At 36.4% G+C, this 24287-nt stretch overlaps 2 protein-coding genes across 2 annotated transcripts in view; both read right to left on the reverse strand.

Annotated features, from left to right (window-relative positions):
* Positions 1-24287, reverse strand: part of LOC106138771 (integrin alpha-PS2) — a 124247-nt gene that overhangs the window by 35812 nt on the left and 64148 nt on the right. The window contains exon 3 of the mRNA XM_060954798.1: positions 19624-19721. Within this exon, the coding sequence (XP_060810781.1) occupies positions 19624-19721 (98 nt within the window). The remainder of the gene's footprint in view (positions 1-19623; positions 19722-24287) is intronic.
* LOC132904426 (uncharacterized) lies at positions 4264-8361 on the reverse strand. The gene is made up of 3 exons (XM_060954797.1): positions 7976-8361; positions 6267-7158; positions 4264-4487 (listed from the first exon to the last, which is right to left on the reverse strand). The coding sequence occupies exons 1-2, from the start codon at positions 8118-8120 to the stop codon at positions 6281-6283; spliced, it is 1023 nt and encodes a 340-aa protein (XP_060810780.1). The 5' UTR covers positions 8121-8361; the 3' UTR covers positions 4264-4487; positions 6267-6280.

The raw sequence follows: 24287 nt of genomic DNA on the forward strand, positions 1-24287 counted from the left end.
TGAAGAGAGTTATGAATGTGGATTAAGCGAAGGAAGTATGCAGAGATCGTGGCAAGTGGAAAGAGGTAGTCTCTGCCTACCCCTCCGGGAAAGAGGCGTGATTTTATGTATGTATGTATGCAATATTACAAAAATTTGAAAAATTCTTTTATCAGAATAGAACAAGTATGAAAAGAACAGAGGCTGAGAAATACAGGTAACCTGATGAAAGATATGACTGTAGTTTTTTTTTTGTCATCCATTCACAGACTGTCACAACAGTACCGACGGAGATTACAGATTTGTATGCATGACAATTACGAACATTTGGCGTGTCAAAAATATAGACGAGATGCGTTCTACAGTCAATGTAGCCTTCATCACCATAATAGGTTTAAACACCGTTAGGTATACGTGTTATTGAAAATGTTGGCGTGTTTGTTTGTGTCATGAGCTATTCAGATATTTGTGTAACAAAAGGTGTACGCTTGAGAACAAGTCACATTGTCACCAAATTAGGGACTGCATAAGAACACTTGCCAGATGTTGGACATCTCTGATTGATATCTCACATACGTATCACGTCGTAATCCCTAACGGGGCAGACAGATCCAAATAGACACTAGAATCAAAGGCCGGATGGTTGAACTGTTATTTAGATTCAGAGAATGCGATATGTTGCTAGTCGGCCGTCGGCAAAAATTTTGAAAAGTAACTTTAAAAGTTCAACTGAAAATCGAACTACTTAATTATGATATATATATACGAATGAAAAATTTTTCTTTTTTGCTGTTGTGGTTCTGCAGAGGTAATGTGAATGCAAGTGCTTAATTCTATCAATAGGCTTAGAATTAATTGCTTAATATCTCTTCAATGGAATTTTGTAATTTTTTTTTTTATGTATAACCAAAACTACTAACTATAATTATGTCGATTATTAGTATGTTACACTTACTATTGCTATAGAAAGGGAAACCTATTATTGGCTTTAAGATATAACTAAGATCATTGCAAAAAAATACTGTAACGCTGTTGGCTTTCTTAATAAAATAAAATTTAAAAAAAGAAACTTTGCAATCAAAATTGACTCACAACTCAAAAATTTATACTTTTAAATTCAGACTTAGTCACAACCAAGACGGTCACTTACAAAGTAGCGCCATTACATCCAGGATACACGAGAACAAGGCCACTTTTTACGGATTTATCTTAGAATTTGCGGTACCGACGCCGGCACGACAGTTACGCGCCGTTTATAGTATCCATTGATAACGGTGGACCACAATTAGATCTGGATAAAAAGTTCCACGCTGGATGATTGTGGGTTAAACTTTAGCGGTTCTTGTATTACGTGGATGATTCTTTAGATCACGGGTTTATGCTTACTTTATCAGTTTACTGTGATGAAGAAGATATGGTGAAGAATAATGTTTTTGAATTCGACGAGGGCGAAGACAATTGTAGACCACACTTTATTAAAAACAATAATTACCAATTGTTATAGAATAAATAAATATTTAATTAATGGTTATCAAAGGAACCTTTCGTTAAAAATTCAAGGGTATATTTTCTACTCTTATTCTGATTTATATTTCCATACATTCATTTTATGGATGATATTTTTTTTCACGTTTTAAAAAAATATATTTGTGTAAAAGACGTGTATTACTGTCTAGGAAAAATGAGTATAAAATTTTTACATGAATTTACTATACTTTTTTTTGCAATAATGTGAGTGTTGTTTATAAACTACATTGCGCATTCATTGATGTTTTGTGTCAACTTGGGTCGAAAGTACATAGTAAGTACGACTTTCGAACCGCTCAATTTGATTTTAATTTGTCAATATAATTTTTAAGTTCGTAGGGTAACAAAATCGGTTAATGGTTTTTCGAGATATTCTCAAGGTCTAAATTCGCGGCAAACTGCTAGTGATAATTTACACAATTGTTTGGTCTGTGCTGTTTTGTCAAAAAAAAACGTCTTAACACATGTGCACCCAATTGTTCATTTGTAGGTAGGTAGGTACTGTGTTTATAGACTCCTTAATTACTTTAAGATGCGACTTTGCCCACAGATCCAGATAAACATTCCACTGCAACGCAAGATCGTATCTACATCGCATACAAATAACCCTACAGCTAAATTAAATGCTTTAAATCAAATTAAGCAGCCATTCCTCAAGACAGTCCACGGCGATATCACGGCGATGGGCGGTTTCCTGCCGCGGATTGCTACAAATGGATGTGCAGAATACACGGCTATGACCATTTCCTTTGTTATAGGCTGGTCTAAATGAGGACATTTTGGCGGGAAAGACATTAAATTTTACATATACATATGCATAAAATCACGTTTACCCTTGCGGGGTAGACAGAGGCAACGGTCTTGAAAGTACTGATAGGCCACGTTCAGCCGTTTGGCTTAATGAATGAATTGATATTAGAATAGGACCACGATCTCTTTCACATGGATGTCGTAAAAGACGACTAAAGAAGCATATTCATACTCTGCACGCTTCCAAGCATAGTATGTAAGAGAAGAAAAATAGTTTAACACTTCTTTTCCGTTTTAGGGTTAAGTGCGAGCGTTTTATTCGATCAAAAGCGCCGAGCAAGTGAACGCGATGTTGTATGAAATAGCATTAGTACCATCGCGTTACCACTAGATGTCGCTTATTAAATCACATACAAATTCGCGTTTACTTTATCGACTCGTTTAATAAATGAAAACTCGGACTAACCCGTCAGGTAATTGAAAATCAATAAATCATTTAAGGATAACTTTAGTAGACCTAAACTGAAATAGACCGGGCGAGTAGGTACAGTATGATAAGTTTAGTTAAATTTATTATAGCTTGCACCATAGACCACAGCGCATCAAGAGGCGGCTATTTGCAATAATTGGGAATTAAACGAACTTACCTGGTGAAGTTCGATTCCAATTATGAGAGGGTCCCACCGAAGACGATATTTAATTACAAGCAGCAGTACGCAAGATGATGCTGTCTCCGTCACATGTTTAGAGATTTATATGAAACTGAAAAATTAGGTATTCTCCCCTCTCCTTCCCACCCCACGCGGCTGGTCCGGTGCGGTCGCTTGTCATTATCTTCAAAGTTTTCCTGATTTTGTATTTTTATTTTCTGGGTTGGGGGGGAAGTCATATCGTCTTCGGTGGGACCCTCTCATAATTGGAATCGAACTTCACCAGGTAAGTTCGTTTAATTCCCAATTATAATTCGGGTCTCCACCGAAGACGATATTTAATTACAAGCAGATGTTTAGAGTTTGAAAGGCATATGGGTCAAATAAAAATACGATGAAGTACATACCAATCAATATGTCATTTATATTTTTTTAATGACATCACTCATTAATACCATAGATGCAATTGATTGTTCTGATTTTGCGCTGACTAATCAAATTTATAGTTAAACAAGAGTAAACTAAAAATAAATACAACACATTTCTCTTATACAGATAACTTGATTATATATTGAAAATAGATAATGCAAATTCCTCATTATTAGAATTAATAATATTATCTTTTTTATAATATTTCAGAAATACATTAGATGTATCGCTCCACCCCGCAGCTTTGCGAACCGCTTCCAGACTTACCCCTGCCTTGTGAGCAGCAGAGGTCGAGGCGTGCCTGGCGCTATGCGCGCCATACAAACTAATATCTATCCCACTATCCTCCAACGCTTGTTTAACCCAATGACCGAGCGTTTGGGAACCCACTTTTTTGTGGGGTTTTCTTAAACTTATGAATAAAAAATCACCCGATTCTGGAATCCGCAAGGATTTTGTTTTGTTTATGTAAGTTTGAAGAGATAGTGCTGGACAAATATTAGGGGTCTCTCGTATAAAGGGTAGTCTGATGAGCGGTTGGCATGCTCCAGGGCGCGATGTTTTAATCATGTCAGGGATTTTTATTATTATGGAATTTTCTTGACTAACAATATTTTGTAATTTTATAAGGCTTAAAGTCTGCATCCTCTGAGCTGAGGCAATAGCCAGTAGAGTAATTGTTTTGATTGATAGTTTTTTTAAACATAAATTTTCATGTGGGTAATAATTCGATAAAAACGTCAAGACTTTATTAGTGTCCCAAGTAGAGTTATATTTGGGAGCAGGGGGTTTTAATTTATAGACCCCTTTCAGTAAGCGATTTATGCGGTCATCATTAGTTACATGTTTACCTAAGATAATGGACAATGCTGACCTATGTGTATTGATAGTACTATATGAACCGCAATTTTCAAATGTTTGTGTCAGAAACAACATTACATGTGGAACTGTTGTTTGGAAAACGTTTAAATTTTTACCTTGGCAAAAATCCCACCATGCTTTAATTGAAGAGTTGTATTGAGCTAGTGTGCTTTGAGCAAATGATGCCATAACTATTCTCATGGACGTCGAAGGGACGCCCTGTCTTGTTAATCCCTCCCTGATAACATCGCTGCTACCAGGGTAAGGTCTGTGTGGAGCGGGTGGTACTCTCTGAAAGGAGAACATAACAAGTGTTTACTCGGTTCAAAGACCACATGGGGAACCATGGTTGTGATGGCCACCAAGGTATGACAACGATACCTTTTGCTTTATCAGATATAAGTTTTTTTTTTTTTTTTTTTTTTTAGAACCTTTGCGATTAGGCAAAATGGAGGAAACGCGTAAAAGTAGATATTTTGCCAATCAAAAGTAAAAGCGTCAACCACTTCGGAGCATGGGTCAAGTTTCCATGATGCATATCTATCACACTTAGTGTTTTGGACACTAGCGAAAAAATCAAATTCTGGATTACCGAAGGAGTCAACAATTTGATTAAATGCGTAGTCAGCGAGTTGCCACTCTGTATCGACATCTAATCTGCGAGATTCTTTATCTGCGATTGTGTTTTCATTTGATTTAATGTATGATGCAAAAATAAATATATTTTTTCCTTCGCACCACTGCTATATATCACGAGCTATTTCATTTAGGTGTGTATACTGTGCCGTGTGGTTCCCGGCACCAATAGATAAAAGAATAGGACCACTCCATCTCTTTTCCATGGATGTCGTAAAAGGCGACTAAGGGATAGGCTTATAAACTTGGGATTCCTCTTTTAGGCGATGGGCTAGCAACCTGTCACTATTTGAATCTCAATTCTATCATTAGGCCAAATAGCTGAACGTGGCCATTCAGTCTTTTCAAGACTGTTGGCTCTGTCTACCCCGCAAGGGATATAGACGTGACCATATGTATGTATGTATGTATGTGTATACTGTATACCTCCCGTTTTATTTATGTAATATATAGCAGTGGTATTGTCTATTCTCATTAAAATATCACAATCTCGTAGGTGAGATGCAAATATTTTTAACCCATAAAATGCCGCCTTCAGCTCTAACACATTTATATGTTTGGTTGAGTCAACGTAATTCCAATTATCACTAGCCTTTTTTCCGTTACATGTTGCACCCCAGCCGGTAAGGGACGCATCGGTAAAAATTTCTAAAATATAGTTTGTGTTATGAATTATCCAATTCATAACACAAACTTTTAAATCATCATGTATAATTTCTGATAATGCCATTGTTTTGTTATAATTTTCTGAGTAATTTAAAGCTAAGAATTTTTCTCTTTCAAGCAGTTTGGTATACATCCAACAGTATTTGACAGCTGGGCAAGCAGATGTTAATAAGCCAATAAATTCAGCAAGATATCTATCTAACCTTGCAAGATTTTGGTGAAAAGATATGGAGCTGTACACAGTCCAAAGGGAAGATCGTTAAATTGGTAAATTTTATCTTCCCATTTGAAAGTGCAACATTTTTCTGTCGCGTTCATCGATAGAAATAAAAAAAATAGGCGTCCTTTAAATCAAGTGTTGACATGAAATAATTTTTGTTTATTAATTTTTGGGCGGTACGATGATCTTCCATTTTAAAATGATCTACTTCAATGAATTTATTTAATTTTTTTTTTTTTTTTTTTATTTAAAATAAAGCGGTATTTTCTGTCAGATTTAGGAACTACAAAAATTGGTGATAGAAACTGATCCTTGCAAGGTAAACAATGTGAAATAGCACCGCTATTCACCATTTCTGAAATACACGAGTCCATAGCTATAATTTCTGTTTTTGAAAAGTGCTTATTATTTGGAAAACATGACTGTGTTGGTTTTTCCTTAAGAGGTATTCTATATCCTTTTACCCACGATAAAATCCTGGTATCCTTTGTTAATTGATACCATTGGTCATAAAAATATTTAAGTCTACCGACTTTTGGTACAAGTACCTGTTCAGTATTATTTAACGCCTGTGTCCCCGTTGACTGCTGTATCTCCTCGACGACGCCTCCTTGCGACGATCCCTCGTGGTTGTCGCTGCTGGTGCCGTTGTGTATTTCCGGACTCCGGGGTTGGTTCGCGATTCCGGCACTCGCGAGCCCCCCCTTGCGTTTAAAGCCCCGCGCTGAGGTTGACTCGTTGAGGGTTTAGACTGTGGTCGTACCGGTTTGGGTTTCATTTCTGTACCCGATTTCTTAATGGCCTTTGATGATTTCAAATGTTCCCCAAGGCCAGAACCAAACAAGTATTCGTCTATTTTGGTATTTTTGACGGTATCTCTAGCTTCTTTATTAAGTGAGTTTATAATAGCGTAACGACGAGATTGTGATTCTCGGTAGTGGAGGTCGCACAGGAGTCGACCGGCGTCACTTAATGGTTTTATAAGATCCTGTGACGTTTCCTCATTGCTAAGAGCAATATTCAGTGCTTTACCGATTGCAGCTAGACAGTTAGATAGTTGTTTTTGTTTATGCTCGTTATATGTTTCTTTTTTAAGGTTTTGTTCGTCTATGGCAGCTTTAACTTCCGGGTTTAATTTTGGTGGGTTAATGCTGTCGCAGTTCTCAGGCACTAAATATTGTTTTTGCAATTCGGTTTTAATTTCTTTACTCATGCCATTTTTCAAAATATGTGTCCATCTGAGCGCTATATCTTTGTGTAGTTTTTCGCCTACACAATTATCTTTTGACGGGTCATCGCCTAATATCTCCAGTATATCTGGGTCTAAATCTGGCGTGGTATCTGGCTCCGCAGTATCATTATCGTTTTCGGTACAGGGGAGTGATGGTGAATCAACATCATGGTTACCATTGTCATTTTCTTCTACTGTTGGAGCGATGTCTGCAATAGACAAGTAATTGTAAGCATATATAATATATATTAGTATATATCAGCTATCTTATGCTTTGGTCTAGCCATATAAGCCGCTAGTATAGTAGCAAGACTAACCATTTAGGTTGTCTTTTGCTTTGGTCTAGCCATATAGGCCGCCGTATAGTAGCAAGACTAACCATTTAGGTTGTCTTTTGCTTTGGTCCAGCCATATAGGCCGCCAGTATAGTAGCAAGACTAACCATTTAGGTTGTCTTTTGCTTTGGTCCAGCCATATAGGCCGCCAGTATAGTAGCAAGACTAACCATTTAGGTTGTCTTTTGCTTTGGTCCAGCCATATAGGCCGCCAGTATAGTAGCAAGACTAACCATTTAGGTTGTCTTTTGCTTTGGTCTAGCCATATAGGCCGCCAGTATGTAGCAGTAAAACTAACCATATAGGTTGCCTTATGCTTTGGTCTAGCCATATAGGCCGCCAGTGTATGTAACAATAACCAACTAACCATATAGGTTGTCTCAATAAACACTATTTAGTCTTAGGGACTGCATAATTAGTGAGAATAACAATGTTAAAACATTTAAAGTAATCCAGCATACCATGACCGTACGATCTGTACACGATCGATCACACATAATATCTAACAACTAAGTATATTTCATCATAGAATGTATCAAATTATTATTATTTATCAATCAAGCAAACTAAATTCTGATTATCGATTGATGGTTTGTATTTTATATGTATTTTGAGGGTAGATGATAAAATCTCCCGTTAGAGATATGTGTGATTCAATACTGTTGAAACTATATGAAATGCATTTAGTTACCTGATATTTTTTCGCTGCACGATGAATTGTCATCATCCGAAGAAGAGATAACGCGTTTACGTTTTTCTAACTTCCTTTCGAGTTTCTTCATTTTCTTCATGATATCTTTGTAATCTTCATCCATAAGCCTTTTTCTTTTTCCCATTTTTAAAATGTATAAAAAACTCAAAGTTCGAAACTATTAAGTTAGTGACGTGAAAAATATTAATAACGATGTGACATCGACAGCACACAAAAACGTAATGACGAGCGACCGCACCGGACCAGCCGCGTGGGGTGGGAAGGAGAGGGGAGAATACCTAATTTTTCAGTTTCATATAAATCTCTAAACATGTGACGGAGACAGCATCATCTTGCGTACTGCTGCTTGTAATTAAATATCGTCTTCGGTGGAGACCCGAATTATAATTTAATGCGGCGACGAACGGCCGCATTATACGCCATTGTCTCGGGGTCAATCTGGACATAAGGGCTCTAGTATGCGCAAGCTACTATATTTTAAATGCAATCTTATATATGTACAGTCAACGGCAGAACAGTCTGATCTTCTATGGGTTTTGGTTTGTATAAACAGAGGCCATTGTGCCGTGTGGTTCCTGGCCCTAATCCTAAAAAAATAGGACCACTCCATCTCTCCCATGGTTGCCGTAAAAGGCAATTAAGGGATAGGCTTATGAACTTGCGATTCTTTTTTCTTTTTTAGGCGATGGGCTAGCAACCTGTCAATATTTGGATCTCACCGCTGAACGTGGCCTATCAGTATTTCAAGACTGTTGGCTCTGTCTACCCCGCAAGGGATATAGACGTGACTATATATGAGTATGTATGTTCACACGTAATTTTGAATTTTAATTCAAATGTTTTTATCTTAGCAATAAGAATAATTATGATGGGCATATCCCGTTGGTTCGCGCATTGGATCATGTTCATCGGCCCTATTGTGCGCACGCGCCGGGCGGCCACGCATCTTGGAAATAAACTACGATTAGATGAATAGCAATGTGGTTTCTTCAGGTTAAATAACATAACTTTTAAAATTGCATTGTTAACTGTTTGATTAATATAATAGGTATGTAATCACAAAATGGATAATATTTTGCAAATCAGATTTCAAGTCATCGTTCTAAAAAATATACGTTTTTGTTACCGCAAGGCGAAGTGCTTTTATTATAAATTTAAAAATAGGTACTCACAGACGATACACCTCAGATAAATATAATGTTATAATTAAATCATAATCTTTTTAATGTAACGACACTATAGGTACCTAATAATAAAGCTCCCAGCACTAATACAAATAGTCCTATTCTGGTTTCCGGAACGAAACGAAGAACGATTAGGACCATCCATCTCTTTCCCATGGACGTCGTAAAAGGCGACTAAGGGATAGGCTTATAAAGTTGTGATTTATTATTTTTTTAGTCTTTTCAAGACTGTTGGCTCTGTCTACTGCAAGACGTGACTATACATATGTATGTATGTAGGTGCACTATAAAAATGAACATTTTGATACTTTAAGTGTAGTTTACTTTGGTGCCGTAAAGAGTTATTGCATTGTATAATTATGGAATCCTATATCTAATGTCAAATAACTACCTCGTTTTCAACGCGTATTCTTGATTTCGCGCAAAGCTAATTAACATACATACATAAAATCACGCCTCTTTCCCGGAGGGGTAGGCAGAGACTACCTCTTTCCACTTGCCACGATCTCTGCATACTTCCTTCGGTTTCGGGTACTTGGAGGTTTATCTATAGGATGAGTATTTATTATAAAATATAGTATCGTTGAGTTAGTATCTCGTAACACAAGTTTCGAACTTACTTCGAGGCTAACTCAATCATTGTAATTTGTCCCGTATATATTTATTATTTATTTATTTATCATCACTCCTCACTCTGCGGCAGTGTCAAAGCAAGCCAGCAACTGGGTATCGCAACAGATGATGGTTTTAGGAAATGATTTATCCATAACTAGCTGTGCTGTGCCCGCGACTTCGTCCGAGCTTCCACTGAGCTTTCGAAGCGATAATAAGCTCGGATAGCGATCAGCTGATGCTATCTACAGATGGTGCGAGGTCAATTATACGATAGCTGTTGCCTATAGAAAAATAGATAGCAGATAGGAAATTTATAGTTTTAAAGAATGTACATGAAAAAAGGGCGTAATTTTATGTTTTGTTTAGAATTTACGCACATACATACTCACATCTTTATACCTTACGGGATAACAGAGAACAGTCTTGATAATACGCCACGTATAGCTGAATTGAGATTCAGATAGTGACAGGTCGCTAGCCCATCGCCTACGAGAAAAATCACAAGTTTATAAGCCTATCCCTTAGTCGCTTTTTACGACATCCATGGGAAAGTGGAAGTCAGAGTCGAGTAGTATATTGGTGCCGGGAATCACACGGCACTATTTTATTAAACCACCTATAATTATTAAAACCATCAATTCAACGTCAAATAATTAACAAGTGCATTATAGTTGTATTTTTTAAAATAATCTCTGTTACAATGCACTTAAATAACTTTTACAAGCCACCATTAATCACTGTACCATTTGTTTCAATTTTCCAGGCACCGAATCTGGATCCTCGCGATCCATGACTTGACTGCGCACAAAAAAATGTAATATAGAAATAATGAATAGCCTATAATGAACGAAGATAACAGCAGCAAAAACAGAATTAATAGAATAAGTAAGGTTCCTTAGAGAAATGTGATTAAAATTCCAAATTCAACAATGTATATTTTTTTTTATTTAAATTATATCATGGTATTTTTTTAATTATTTAAAAAATGAATAAGAATAAATCTTAAAATAAAGAGAAATTCAGTACAAGGGCACTTCTTATTTCTACAGAAATTTCTTCCAGCAGGCATCGTAGTGTTTAACGGTTCCTTTTAGACTTTCTATGACTATTGGCTCTGTGTATCCCGTATGGGATAAAGATGTGCTTAAAGGTAAGCAGGTAAAGGTAATCTTAAGTGCATGCAAGTTCAAATAAAGCATTTTTACACTTGCCTTCTAATAAACAGAATAATGCGAAAATGATTACTCTTATTACGCTTTTACTAAGTATAATATGAGTTAACGTTGGATTTTGTACAAATAAATAATAGACACACTAATTTTTGTGGCTTTAAAACAGCTATTGATTAAAAACAAATTAAATTATAGACGGAACCCAATGAAAATTCATGCTACCTTGTCACACCGAACGCACTTACATTTTTTATCCAACATGAAAAGCCTTAGCGCGTGCGTGACGAATCCTTTCTTACTCGATAATAGGAACTTAAGTACCATGATATTAATGGGTTCTAAAGTCATACTACGACGTTCTTCATAATCTGCTTTTAATCTATGCTTTTTGAACCCCCGACCAAAAAGATGCGTGTAATTTTATAAGCTTAAACTGTGAGACCTGTATTGATGCGACTGTTATCTAAAGGTATGAGTTAAAAAGAATTTGCTATAAAATGGAACTCAAAGGATTTGGTCTAAGAAAAGCACGTTTTTTGCAAATTCCCTTTAAAATTTTGGATCTATTAACGAAAGATTACAAGACAATATTAATATCGTAAATTAACATTTCTCTCTTAGTATCATTACTTACCTATCGTAAATAGCTCGATCAAATTCAAAACGTTAATATTAATTGGTGATTCTGTAAATCACTAAATTTTAAGTAAATTAATTTGTATGATTATGACTCATTCCTTAAACTTGGTGTTAAGTCACCATGATGTCAGATATTGAGTCAGCTGTCGAAGTGGAAAGGCAAAAAAGTAAATATTGAATGAATCACACATTTATTTATCGTAGGTGGCAAATTAATATTTCATATGGATTTGAGGTCCACAATAGAAGATATTTTCGGGAAGCGCTAACTATTACCTATAACTATTGAAAGAAAGGGAGATAGCAGAAAACTGGCCAGTAACTTCCGAAAAAAATAAAATAAAAAAATATATCATCGCACCCTCTTAAAACTGAAAACCAAAGTTTAGGAGCAAATTGTTATTCGTACGCCAATAAATATCTTGAGTGAATAAAATTCCGCTTTGCCAAAGAACCGCTTAATTTTATAGCAGCAATTAAATATAAAGCATACAAAAAAAAGATTCACAGTAACAAATTGTCGGGTGATTTGTCAGAAAGATGCCTGCCTTTTATGCGCCTAATAAGGCCCGTGGTACGGACGGCGGGCCATGTTTGGCGCGCGTCTCTTTGTCCTCGCCCAATGTGGATTTTCGCATTTTTTTCGCGACCGTACGGCTTACGGGCGCGGTGGTCGGCTTGTCGATTCACGTGCAAATGTCCTAAAAAACTTAATGTAGTGCATTTTGCCAGTTGTTTTCCCCTTTGCGAGGAAGCGGTGTAATTTTTATTATATGTATTTCGATACACTTTCGTTATATTGACATTGAATTTGTCTTACTCAATTTTACAAATAAATTCTTTTTATGATCACATCTAAAAATTAAGTTATTTAATCTATGTAGTCTGCCTACGTTCTTCATTTGAAATATGAATGACTTGTGCAATAAGAAACCTAAAGGTCTAGCTTCATTATGGCTGGCCAAATTTTCAACTTTCAAATCGTAAAATTAATTTATTGTTTGACATTTAAGGGGAAGTCACGTTTTAGCAAACGTATTGAGAATTTGGCAGAGGTATGGGCCTATTATTCTAAAAATTTTATAGATGAGACGTGATAGGTCGGCTTAGTCAACATTAAAATTAAATCCTGTCTGACCAGTGACCACACACAGATATATTTATATTGTATAATATGGTTTGAAGAAGAAAGTTGTGTATAAACTAAAATACTCCAGTCACCAAGTAATAATAAGTGAGACAATATAATCGTCCCTGACTATCTCAATGGTCAGTAAAAAGAAATGTGAAAATCTTACAATAACTAAAAATAACAAGTTAGACAAACAGAAGAAATTAAAGGGCACCTAGCGAAAACGACGTCTTATTTTTCTAGAATACTGTTCTTCTTCTTAGAAGTCCAAAAAAAGGACTTTAATTTCGTACAATTACAAATTTGCACCAAACATCTACAAACGATGATTTAGTTACCGATAACATAATGCCTTCGTTTAATGTTGCCTCGCAAGTAAGCTAGCCAAATGGATTTAGATTAATTTAAATAGATACAGCAGAGTGCTGGCAAGTCATTTAATGTTGTAAAGTGGTAGTTCATTTCATTTCTTAAGGTGTAGTCTTAAACACATGACCTTTTTAATATGGCCTTATTACGTTGCAGAGAAACTATATTCTCGACGTATTAAATTCTTAAGGAGTCTCAATCAGCTTGTTTAAAGCCTATAAGAACGATCAGGCATCGCTAAATCGAAATTAACAACAAAACTGTTTGAAAGCTAATAAATTGTATTGTTTGGAGCGGAGCTATGGAAACCAAGCTTCCTATTTGGGAGAGAAATATCGATGTTTCTCTACGGAGTAGACACCGCGATCAAGTGTAATCGATCACGTTGAATTGAAAGGCGTTGATGCTATCTTCAATACAGTATAAACCTGCCTATACTTATTGCTACTATACACTATAGTTGTTAAACGTGCATGGTACGTGTGACTCACCATAACCGTATGATTTTCAGCTTAATATACTAAGGGTATTTTAAATGTTGGTGTCATAACACAAAACTTTTTTCCGTCTTGCCCGGGGAGCAAATTCTAGAGTCTTAAATTCAAGAATTTTGCTACAGCGCTTTGGTGGCCACAGACAAATTAAGGTAAAATATTTACTAAATAAGGGAGTGATACACATTTGTGGAATCAACATTTTAGTTAGAATACATTTATACATTACATACATACATATAATCACGTCTATATCCCTTGCGGGGTAGACAGAGCCAACAGTCTTGTAAAGACTAAAAGGCCACGTTCAGCTGTTTGGCTTTAAGATGGAATTGAGATTCAAATAGTGACAGGTTGCTAGCCAATCGCCTAAAAGAAGAATCCCAAGTTTATAAGCCTACCCCTTAGTCACCTTTTACGACATCCATGCGAAAGAGATGGAGTGGTCCTATTCTTTTTTCTATTCGTGCCGGGAACCACACGGCAATTATACACTAGTGGTGAATACGCAAATTTACTCAAAATACTTATGAAAAAAAAATTAAGTAAATAACGAGTGAAAAACAAAATGTCTTTATCTTATGTACTTCTTATCAATCAAAATAAAATATTACACCGGCATAAAAAAGAAGTTAGTGATTTCAACCAATCATCTACATGTTGAAATAAAACGGCTTAATTCAGCATCAACACTCGCCTTAACAATAAGGCTACTCATCCACTCGATTAAGAATTCAGTCCGCGCCTCGCTCCGTGCAAATGGAACAAAATGCCTAAACAAATTGCTGGCAAGAGCCTGGGACCAACCGCTTTTTGCTCTAATTCGGCATACCGAAATAAAAATTCCCGCTCCTTAACCGTCAGCAGCAAAAACAATGCATTCGCCTCTGATCATCGTGGAATGCAAAAAGCATTGCGATGGAGATGGCATGAATAAGCATCGGACCAATAAAAATTAACTATTAATTTCAACAATGTATGCTTCTTGTGGGCCGTGTTGGCACGTCGCTCAGTTATGCTTAGAACGAAACTTCTATGCGTGTGTATAAAATTAGTTTGTTTAATTCCTATGAGTTTAATTTCAAATCAAATGTTTTTTTTTTTGTGAAATAAATATAATTAAATTCCTTTCTAAATTATATTTCAAGGTCTATAAAAAAATATTATGATATCCGTTAATTTATATTGTCACTGTGCGTATGTATTATTACGTTGTTTAATATTTTTTCATAATTAATTAAATTTAATTAAATACGAAAATCTCAAAACACCTCAACCGAATAACACATTAGAATTTTTAAGTGGCCCTTTTACACCAACCCCATCGCAAAAAGTTGGTCCTTCGAGAACTGGCTCAGCGACGAGTGTGTTCTCATCTTTATTTAATTTTTCTTAAGTTTTTTGTGGCATTAGCTACTGGTATTGTATTGATACATCCATGAAGCGACCGGCAGAACATGTTTTGATAGATCTTATGATTGATAATTCGTTTTCTCCAGTAAAGGTTTTTGTCGTAAGCATAATTTCTAAATGCCTAAGGAATGGGTGTCTTGAGCATTACATACATACAAACATATAATCACGTGTTTATCCCTTACGGGTTAGATAGCATTCGTATTAAATGAAATTATTAGAGAAGTCATGCTTTAAGGGAAACATTGCCTGATCTTTATTGGCATGGGTTTAACAAGATTTTAAAAGGATTTTATGTGACAGCCTGCATCTATACATATAATAAAACAGTTAAAATATTTTGTCTGTAGGTACATTTAGTATTTTAAATAGTATTTTTAAGTAAGTCAAATTCAACTCGAAATTTACGCGGACGAAGTCGCGGGCAACAGCTAGTACCAAATATTTATCATTTTCTGTTAATGTCGAATTACTTCTCTCTACTCAAGCAGAAACTGCATGACTCACTAATAAAATTGTGAATCAAATTGTAGATATTGTAATAAAGAATAAGCACGCAACCTTTCGCTATAGGTACATTTTATACGAGGAAATCAGGCTATGTCTAGATAAGCAAACTGCCCCGGTGACCCACTGCCACCCCCTCGCAAATGTCAACACATTCAGCAACCCTCGGATTGATAGTCTGCGCCCGCCCTAATGGCAGGTAGGGTTGACCTCGATCCAAGGAAATGGCTGCTCTGTTGTGATTTCTTTGATTAATTGAGGACAGGACGTCATTGTTGTAGAGCGAATGAAACATTATTTTTACTTTCAACCTAGCTTTTGCCCGTCGCTTCGTTCGCATCGTTTCTATTTGCGCCATAAAAAGAAGCGTATCTTCTTCCTTAGGGTCAACTCTATCACTATTCCAATTATTATTAAATTTAATAAAAATGTGGTTTAGGCGTGAAAGTGTAACAGATAGACAGACTAATATAGGTAGTTATAATATAAGTACTGAAGTAGGGATTTGCCTGCAATTTTCAAATTTCGATTCAAGAAATTGGCATCTTTGGCCCCGGGGGTCCCTAGAAAAATTGCACACATGCTTCTTTTAGTTTGCGGCGATTTTTTAACCACAAAAAAAAGATAGGAATTCTAGCCAACGTGCATTTTTTGTCATTTGTTCGGACCCTGAAGATAACTTTAGTCTTTAGTCTGATATAACGCTAAAAACATGGCGGCGGTCGATCAGCTGATCATAGTACTCGTATCTGTCAAAATCAGTGAAGTTTTTTTTTCTCGCCACAATTTTTGATGTAAAACTGTTTATCCGTCTCAAAATTTGTCATTGTCACAGTGGAAGACTTTATGATCATTTATCTATCTAACGGCCGTGTAAAATCAGGGTGTAAAGCTAGTAACTATATCTTTAGGTTAGTAGGCGCATCTTTACGAGGCCGACCTATAAAGTTTACCGTCTCGGCGCACCCTTCCTGCCTCGCCCTCCTTCAGACACCGTCAACACCGACAACCAAGGCCGGCATGGATGGCTGCCTTTCAGCTTATTAGTTGACAATGTGTCGGTAACTGTCTTATGTAAAATAGATCGCTAATTGACCAGTAATATTATTTCTTGTTGATAATAGGCGTGGTGTGCTTGTAAAAAAAAATTACATACATACATACATAAAATCACGCCTCTTTCCCGGAGGGGTAGGCAGAGACTACCTCTTTCCACTTGCCACGATCTCTGCATACTTCTTTCGCTTCGTCCACATTCATAACTCTCTTCATACAAGCTCGGCGGTTTCGGGTACTTTTGACCTGACCCTTTACCAGGACGTCCTTAATTTGATCAAGATACGTTCGTCTAGGTCTTCCCACTCCGACCTTTCCCTCCACACTCTCCTTGTATATCTGCTTAGTCAACCTGCCTTCATTCATCCTCTCCACATGACCGAACCATCTTAACATACCCTTTTCTATTCCTGTAACTACATCTTCTTTCACATCACAACATTCCCTTATCACGCTGTTCCTTATCCTGTCACTCAATTTCACACCCATCATACTCCTTAACGCTCTCATTTCCACTGCATTTATTCTGCTTTCATGCTTCTTTAGCCATACCCAACTTTCACTCCCATACATTAATGTCGGGACCAACACGCCCCTGTGCACAGCCAGTCGAGCCTTTTTGGATAGTTTCTGACTGCTCATAAAGGCATGCAAAGCTCCATTCACCATGTTCCCCGCGTTCACTCTCCTTTCAATATCACTATCATACTTGCCATCTGATGTAAACTTTGATCCTAGATATACAAACTCTATCACTTGCTCCACTTTTTCTCCTCCAATCAAAATATTACATGCTGTCATTTCTTTCTCCATTTCAAAAACCAGTGTTTTAGTTTTACTTACGTTCACTTTCATTCCTTTCTCTTTTAAAGCTTCATGCATACAGTTTACCATCTCCTGTAACTCCTCCGCTGATGACGCCAGTATAACCTGATCGTCGGCATAGAGCAGACATTTGACGATTAACTCATTCATCCTTAATCCACTTTTAGACTCTTTCAAATCTGTCAAACAGCTATCCATAAATAGGTTGAACAGCCACGGTGACGCAACACATCCTTGCCTAACGCCTTTCTCAATCTTAAACCACTCAGTGTGCGCTCCGTTTATCCTGACACAAGCACTCGAATCCTCATATAAGGATTTCAGTGCTCGTATTAAGAGACTGCTCACCCCATGCATAGAAAGTGCTGACCACAATTCATTCCTCTCAACTCTGTCATAGGCCTTTTCCAGATCTACGAATGTGCAATAGACTTTTTGACTCTTGGCCAAAAACTTTTCGGCTATGCACCGCAAGGAAAAGACCTGATCAGTACATCCCATTCCCTTTCGAAATCCCGCTTGAGCATCCCATATTTTGTCATCAGTTTCATTCCTGACTCTATTAATCAATACCTTAGCATACAATTTGCCGACGACGCTAAGCAGGCTTATACCACGATAATTTTTGCAGTCCAGCTGTGACCCTTTTCCTTTGTAAAGTGGCACGATAACAGCCTTACACCAATCTTTTGGTACTCGGCCGCTTCTCCAACACAAATTGAAAAGGCAGTACAACTGACTAGCTACTACGCCTTTTCCTGCTTTAAGCATCTCGACCGACACTCTATCACACCCAGCAGCCTTTCCCGCTTTCATACTCTTAAGTGCTTCCACAATTTCGAACATTTCAATTTCGCCTTCCATCTCATTCTCTTTTTCTTCGCTATAGCAGAAATCTTTCTTATTTCCTTCCTTTTTTTCAAATAAACTTTCAAAATAGTCCTTCCATATCTTTAGTACACATTCTTCTCCTTTCACAACGCTACCATCCTGGCATCTGATCCTAGTCAGCTCTCTGGTTATAGTATTTCCTCGGGCTGACCTGACGGATTTCCAGAATACTTTCAGATTTGACTGAAAGTCTTCTGATAGCCTTTTATCAAAATCCTCTTTATACTCTTCTTTCTTTCTAATCACAGCTTTCTTAACCAAATCTTTCATTTTCTTATATTCCTTACGTGCTTCATTCACATCTTCATCTATAACCTCTTGCATTCTTAAGTTAGCTTTTGCTGCTAACAAATCCAGCCATGCTTTCTTCTTTAATCGCACAAGTTCTTGCACATCTTTACTCATCCACGCATTTTTGTGATTTTTTCCTTTCCTTCTTCTACTTACACCACACACTTCAACAGCTACAAAAAAAAATTTTTGAAATAAAATCTGTTACGACTTGGCAATTCAGGTCAAGAGTACCCAATCAAATTGTATAAAGAGACTGATGAATGTGGATGAAGCAAAGGAAGTATCGTGATCAGCGATCGTGGCAAATGTAATGATGCATGCACACAGAACCTCTAGGAATGTGAAAAAAAAGTCGATTATGGAAAAAATCGATTAAAAATCGATTTTTTTAAAAGTAAAAATCGATTTTTTTACGTGATTTTTTTAAAATTGATAATCGATTAAAAATCGATTTTTATAATCATACAATAAATGCACTCCGACATTACGTTTTTGTCTTCTGGCTTGGAGCCCGGAACGCGAACTGCCAAAGAATACTATCACAGCTCCATAATATTACATTAACGCCATCTGTGCTCTTAAAACTGTTTAGATGATTAATTTAATCAAACATTCTCTAGATGGAATTAGTCGATGAACAGTATTTGACCAACATTCAGTTGATATTTTATTCATTATTCGTTGCTGAAACTTCATTTTTCAAACTTGATTGTTAAAAACTTACATTTGTGTTGATTATATAAGAACTTACTGTTGTTACTGAAAAATTAGGAAAAAATCAATCAATATAATAAAATCGATTATTTTCTTAAGCAAAATCGATTATTTGTTAATCGATTTTTCATACTTAAAAAATAAATCGATTATATAAAAATCGATTTTTTATCAGCAATGTCACATCCCTGAACCTCCTTACAGATTGTATATCCATCCATCGATCAATTTCGTAACTTCGTGCCTCTTCAGACCATGACATTGGCAGAATCAGCGAAGATGCAAACCGTAAAAGAAAGCAATTAAGACAAAAGTAACTCACGACAATCGGTCCATTGCTGCCGCTGCTGCTGAGCGTGGCTCCGAACCACTGGTTGGACTTCTGGTCGATCTGCTGATGACGCTGGTCCTTGTTGTTCACTGAAACAAGATATAGTATCGTTGAGTATCTAAACTGTAACACGAGAAATTCCTAATCCGAATTAGACCTCGATTGCAATACAATCTCCATGTATCTTATACTAGCTGTGCCCGCGACTCCGTCCGCTTGGAATAGTTATTTTGGGCATCATTGAAGCCCTCAAGGATGAATAATTTTCCCCGTTTTATTTTTCACATTTTCCATTATTTCTTCGTTCATAATAGTTACAGCGAGATGTTATATAGCCAAAAACCTTCCTCGAGAAGTGGTCTATTCAACACAAAAAGAATTTTTCAATTCGGACTAGAAGTTCTTGAGATTAGCGCGTTCAAACAAACAAACTCTTCAGCTTTATAATATTAGTATAGATGCTTGGGGTCGGTGTCAGCTTCATTATGAAATTTCTCTCTTCACTAGGTACATGGGCGATATATCCACCTTTCGAATCTCATCAAATACAGGGTCGGTCAACCGGAGAAAGCTGAACCAGTGCTTTGCTCATCACAAGCAAAGAAATCCGCTGAGCTTATGACCTTTTTGAATTGCTACAGCGCAACTATACTGGGAAACAGGCGTGATAGTATCTATGTATGTATCTAGACAACCGGTTGCCTTATTTTATTATACTATTTAGTGGGTGATTTATTTATATTAAACTATTTAGTGTGTGATTTTCCTACAGTGTGATTCCGTTCTTTCCTCACCCCTTCAGTAGTAAATTCTATGAAAAAAGGATGGAAAAGGTTCCATGCTTTTTTTATAGAATTTTAATCACATCCACTCGTGACCAATAATTTCTCTCTCCATGACCAAGTTATTTTTTTTTACCATAAATAAAATCCAGCTATAGATAGCCCCAATTCGGAGTTACGCCAGTGTCACGCCAAGAAATATGGCCGGTAATAACTTAATTCTGCATCGGCCGCGTGCATCACGGAATTCAATTTTATTGAAGCAAAAACACTGACATGATGGATGCTCATATTGATTGTGATTGCTCGTTTTCATTATCGAACCGCAGGAACAATTAAAATATATATGTATTTATTGAATAAAATAGGTAATTACGTCGCCGTGTGGCACCATTAAAAAAAAAGAATAGGACAACTCCGTCTCATTCCCATGGATGTCGTAAAAGGCGACTAAGGGATAGGCTTATTTGAGAATCTTCTTTTAGGCGATGGGATGGCAACCTTTCACTATTTTAATCTTTATTCTATCATTAAGTCAAACAGCTAAACGTGACCTATCAGTCTTTACAAGACTACTGGCTCTGTGTACGCCGCAAGGGTTATAGACGTGATTATATGAATGAATGAATCAACATTAAATTTAAGGACGCCCTGGTAAAGGGTCAGGTCAAAAGTACTCGAACATACTGATGACCGCCCGTATTTTATCTTAACGAAGTTGCAATCAATAAAATTTTGGCGGTTCTCCGAAGATTCGCCGTATGACAACGGACACAAGCACAGGGCGTGTCAACTCTTCAGATACTGGCGCGAGGTTCGCTCTTGGAATCAGACTATAATTAATTTTTAAGTGAAAGCGCGCATTATTTTTGATTGTACTAAAGACAGGGCATATAATTAAGGGTTACGTTAAATGGTTTATAATGTTTGTGCCACGTATCTTACGAAACGAGGCTCTAATGAAAATTTATTAATCAACAAATTTTTAAGTTTGTTTAATAAAGGATTTTGGAATCAATTATATTCTTTTGTATTTGAATAAGTTAAAATATATATAAATTAAATTTATACATACAAATTTAAGACCTTAACGTACACATATTATACAAATAAAAAAAATTAATTAGAATTTGAATTACCTATAAGACCTATTTCAGAAAATTTTCACGAAACCAAAGCCCGGGCCTTGTTTAAGAATTAAAACCAATGAATAAAATATGGCCACATTGTCTTATCATATCTCACATATAAATAAAAATAAAAAAAAATAACATACATACATATAGTCACGTCTATATCCCTTGCGGAGTAGACACAGCCAACAGTCTTGAAAAGACTGAATGGCCACGTTCAGCTATTTGGCTTAATGATAGAATTGAGATTCAAATAGTGACAGGTTGCTAGCCCATCGCCTAAAAAAGAATCCCAAGTTTGTAAGCCTATCCCTTAGTCGCCTTTTACGACATCCATGGGAAAGAAATGGATTGGTCCTATTCTTTTTTGTATTGGTGCCGGGAACCACACGGGAAAATGAAAAAAATATCTTTATTGTCAAAAAATATCACCAAGTCAAACGCCCTTAATTTTTGTTTTACAGGTACACCACAACTCATGTGGATATAACGCCGTACATTGTAAAACATGTCGTGCCTCCCTCCGAACTAATATTTCCATAATAGATAAGTTTATCACTGTCAAAGCAACATCAGTTTTGATGACCGCGGCCTAATGAGTTGATGAACTTCCCCTCCCTCCCCCTATTCGCTTCCTGACCTGCCTCTAATCGTGTGAGGTAGCCTTTTAGACTGATTGGGTACAGGCGGTAAGAAAATTTGTACAAAATCTTACGATTTTTTATTATGCAGTTTTCTTCTAATATGATTTAAACTTCAGTGGCATTGACAATGACAAAGCGGCTTTGGTCCAGCCGTTTTGTTAAGACGATGGATTTATTCATACGATTAATTTTGAAGGATTTTTATAGATTGATAGATTCATCGATCAACGAAGCTAATTATTCGTAGCACAATAATGGAGGAATAACTAAACGTAGTAACCTTCCAGATATTAACATTTTTTCAGTATGATCTTACATTTAGCGGCATACGTCACAATCCTAACTTATTGGAAATCATATTATTTTCTATAAACTAAATTTTATCAATCTTCGCCGTCTGAATTGTCTTTTTAATATGTAAATAGAAAATTAATGTTTTTTAATGTGTTTATAAAGCTGTTCTCCATGACAGTACACGTGAACATTGCCTGGCCATAAGCCACAGAGTTTAGTTATGAAGTTACCTTTATTTTATTTCTATTTTGTTTCACCGCAGAGTGGTCAGTTATCTGATGATTGTCTGTTCACGTGATGATGAGTCACCACCACTCAGAACTTATGGTTACGATTAGTTTGACAACTTTCTCCTTATGGGAAATATTCAGATGAGTCATATGACTATGCTATTACTAAAGATAACTGGCCTTCATTAGTATATTTAAAAACTGGCTTTTGCCCGCGACTTCGTCCGCAATTACCTTGTATGCCTCTCCTAAAGGGATAGGGGAGAAATTTGTTAATACCAGAGAGAAATTTTTGAATACCGAAGAATACTGAAGTTTTTTTAAGTTGGCCAATAAAAAACACATCTGAGAAAACTGCATTCAAATCTAAACAACAGTTTATCCGAGATGCGAGTACAAACATACAGACAGACAGAAATTTCTAAAAACGACGTCAAATTCAAACAAACAGTATTCATTGCAAATTAAACACAATTAAAATAACTCAGACAATGTTTTTAAATAGCGAATGAAGAATTTTATAATAAATGTGTATAATAAAGGTTAACATTTTAAATTGGTCGCGATGTTTTTGTGAAAAGTTCAGCTGAAGATCATCGGAAGGTCGATCTCTTAATTTGAAGACGGGAACATTGTAACCCAACTACCAATTAAAATATTAACTTTTAATCACCAGCGTGGCCGAAATATCAAGAAATATGAAAAAAAATGCCGAACTTAAAGAGAGTTATGTATGTAGATGAAGCGAAAGAGGTAAGCAAGGATCGTGGCAAGTGGAAAGATGTATTGTCTGCCTACCCCTTCGGGAAAGAGGCGTGATTTTATGTACATTTGTAAAAACACATTGATACGAATTAACTAAAGCACATTTATATGTGCGTAATTCTTCGTTTTTCAATGATGCTAATGTAGAAGTTATGACGGTGAATATAGGGAAAAGAAGCAGATAACTTTTAAAGGAGAAGGATAAACGAGGTAAAAGATTCTATCAAAAATGTTCATCACTTAAAATCACACGTTTATTACATACATACATATAATCATGTCTATATCCCTTGCGGGGTAGACAGAGCCAACAGTCTTGAAAAGACTGAATGGCCACGTTCAGCTATTCGGCTTTAAGATAGAATTGAGATTCAAATAGTGACAGGTTGCTAGCCTATCACCTAAAAGAAGAATCCCAAGTTTATAAACCTACTCCTTTGTCGCCTTTTACGACATCCATGGAAGGGAGATGGAGTGGTCCTATTGTTTTTTCTATTGGTGCCGGGAACTACAAGTTTCTTCTTCGCCGTTATGTTTTCCCACTCTTTACCTGAATAGTGTCGAACCAGCCGTATTTTTTTTTTTCAGTTTATTCTATCACTTGTCAACACACTAGTCAGATCTTACCTATCATGATTTCCTTCACGCCATCCATTCGTCCCTTTTCCGTTCTAAAACCTTCCATTTACGGCCCTCTTATTATTGTTGTTAAATGAGTTTCCCAAATGTTGACCACACATCGTCCAAAACACTTCATAGCTTTATCCGGCTCAGTGCTGAAGATACTCCTATATGATTTTTATCTGC

The sequence above is a fragment of the Amyelois transitella genome, chromosome 5, assembly GCF_032362555.1.
Source record: "Amyelois transitella isolate CPQ chromosome 5, ilAmyTran1.1, whole genome shotgun sequence".
Taxonomy (NCBI): Eukaryota; Metazoa; Arthropoda; class Insecta; order Lepidoptera; family Pyralidae; genus Amyelois; species Amyelois transitella.

Bases quoted from the DNA above. Each gene is read 5' to 3' on its own strand.
- LOC132904426 (XM_060954797.1), bottom strand. From the start codon at position 8,120: ATGGGAAAAAGAAAAAGGCTTATGGATGAAGATTACAAAGATATCATG. The intron at 7,159-7,975 runs GTAACTAAATGC...TGTCTATTGCAG, and splicing joins GTGCAGCGAAAAAATATCAG to ACATCGCTCCAACAGTAGAA.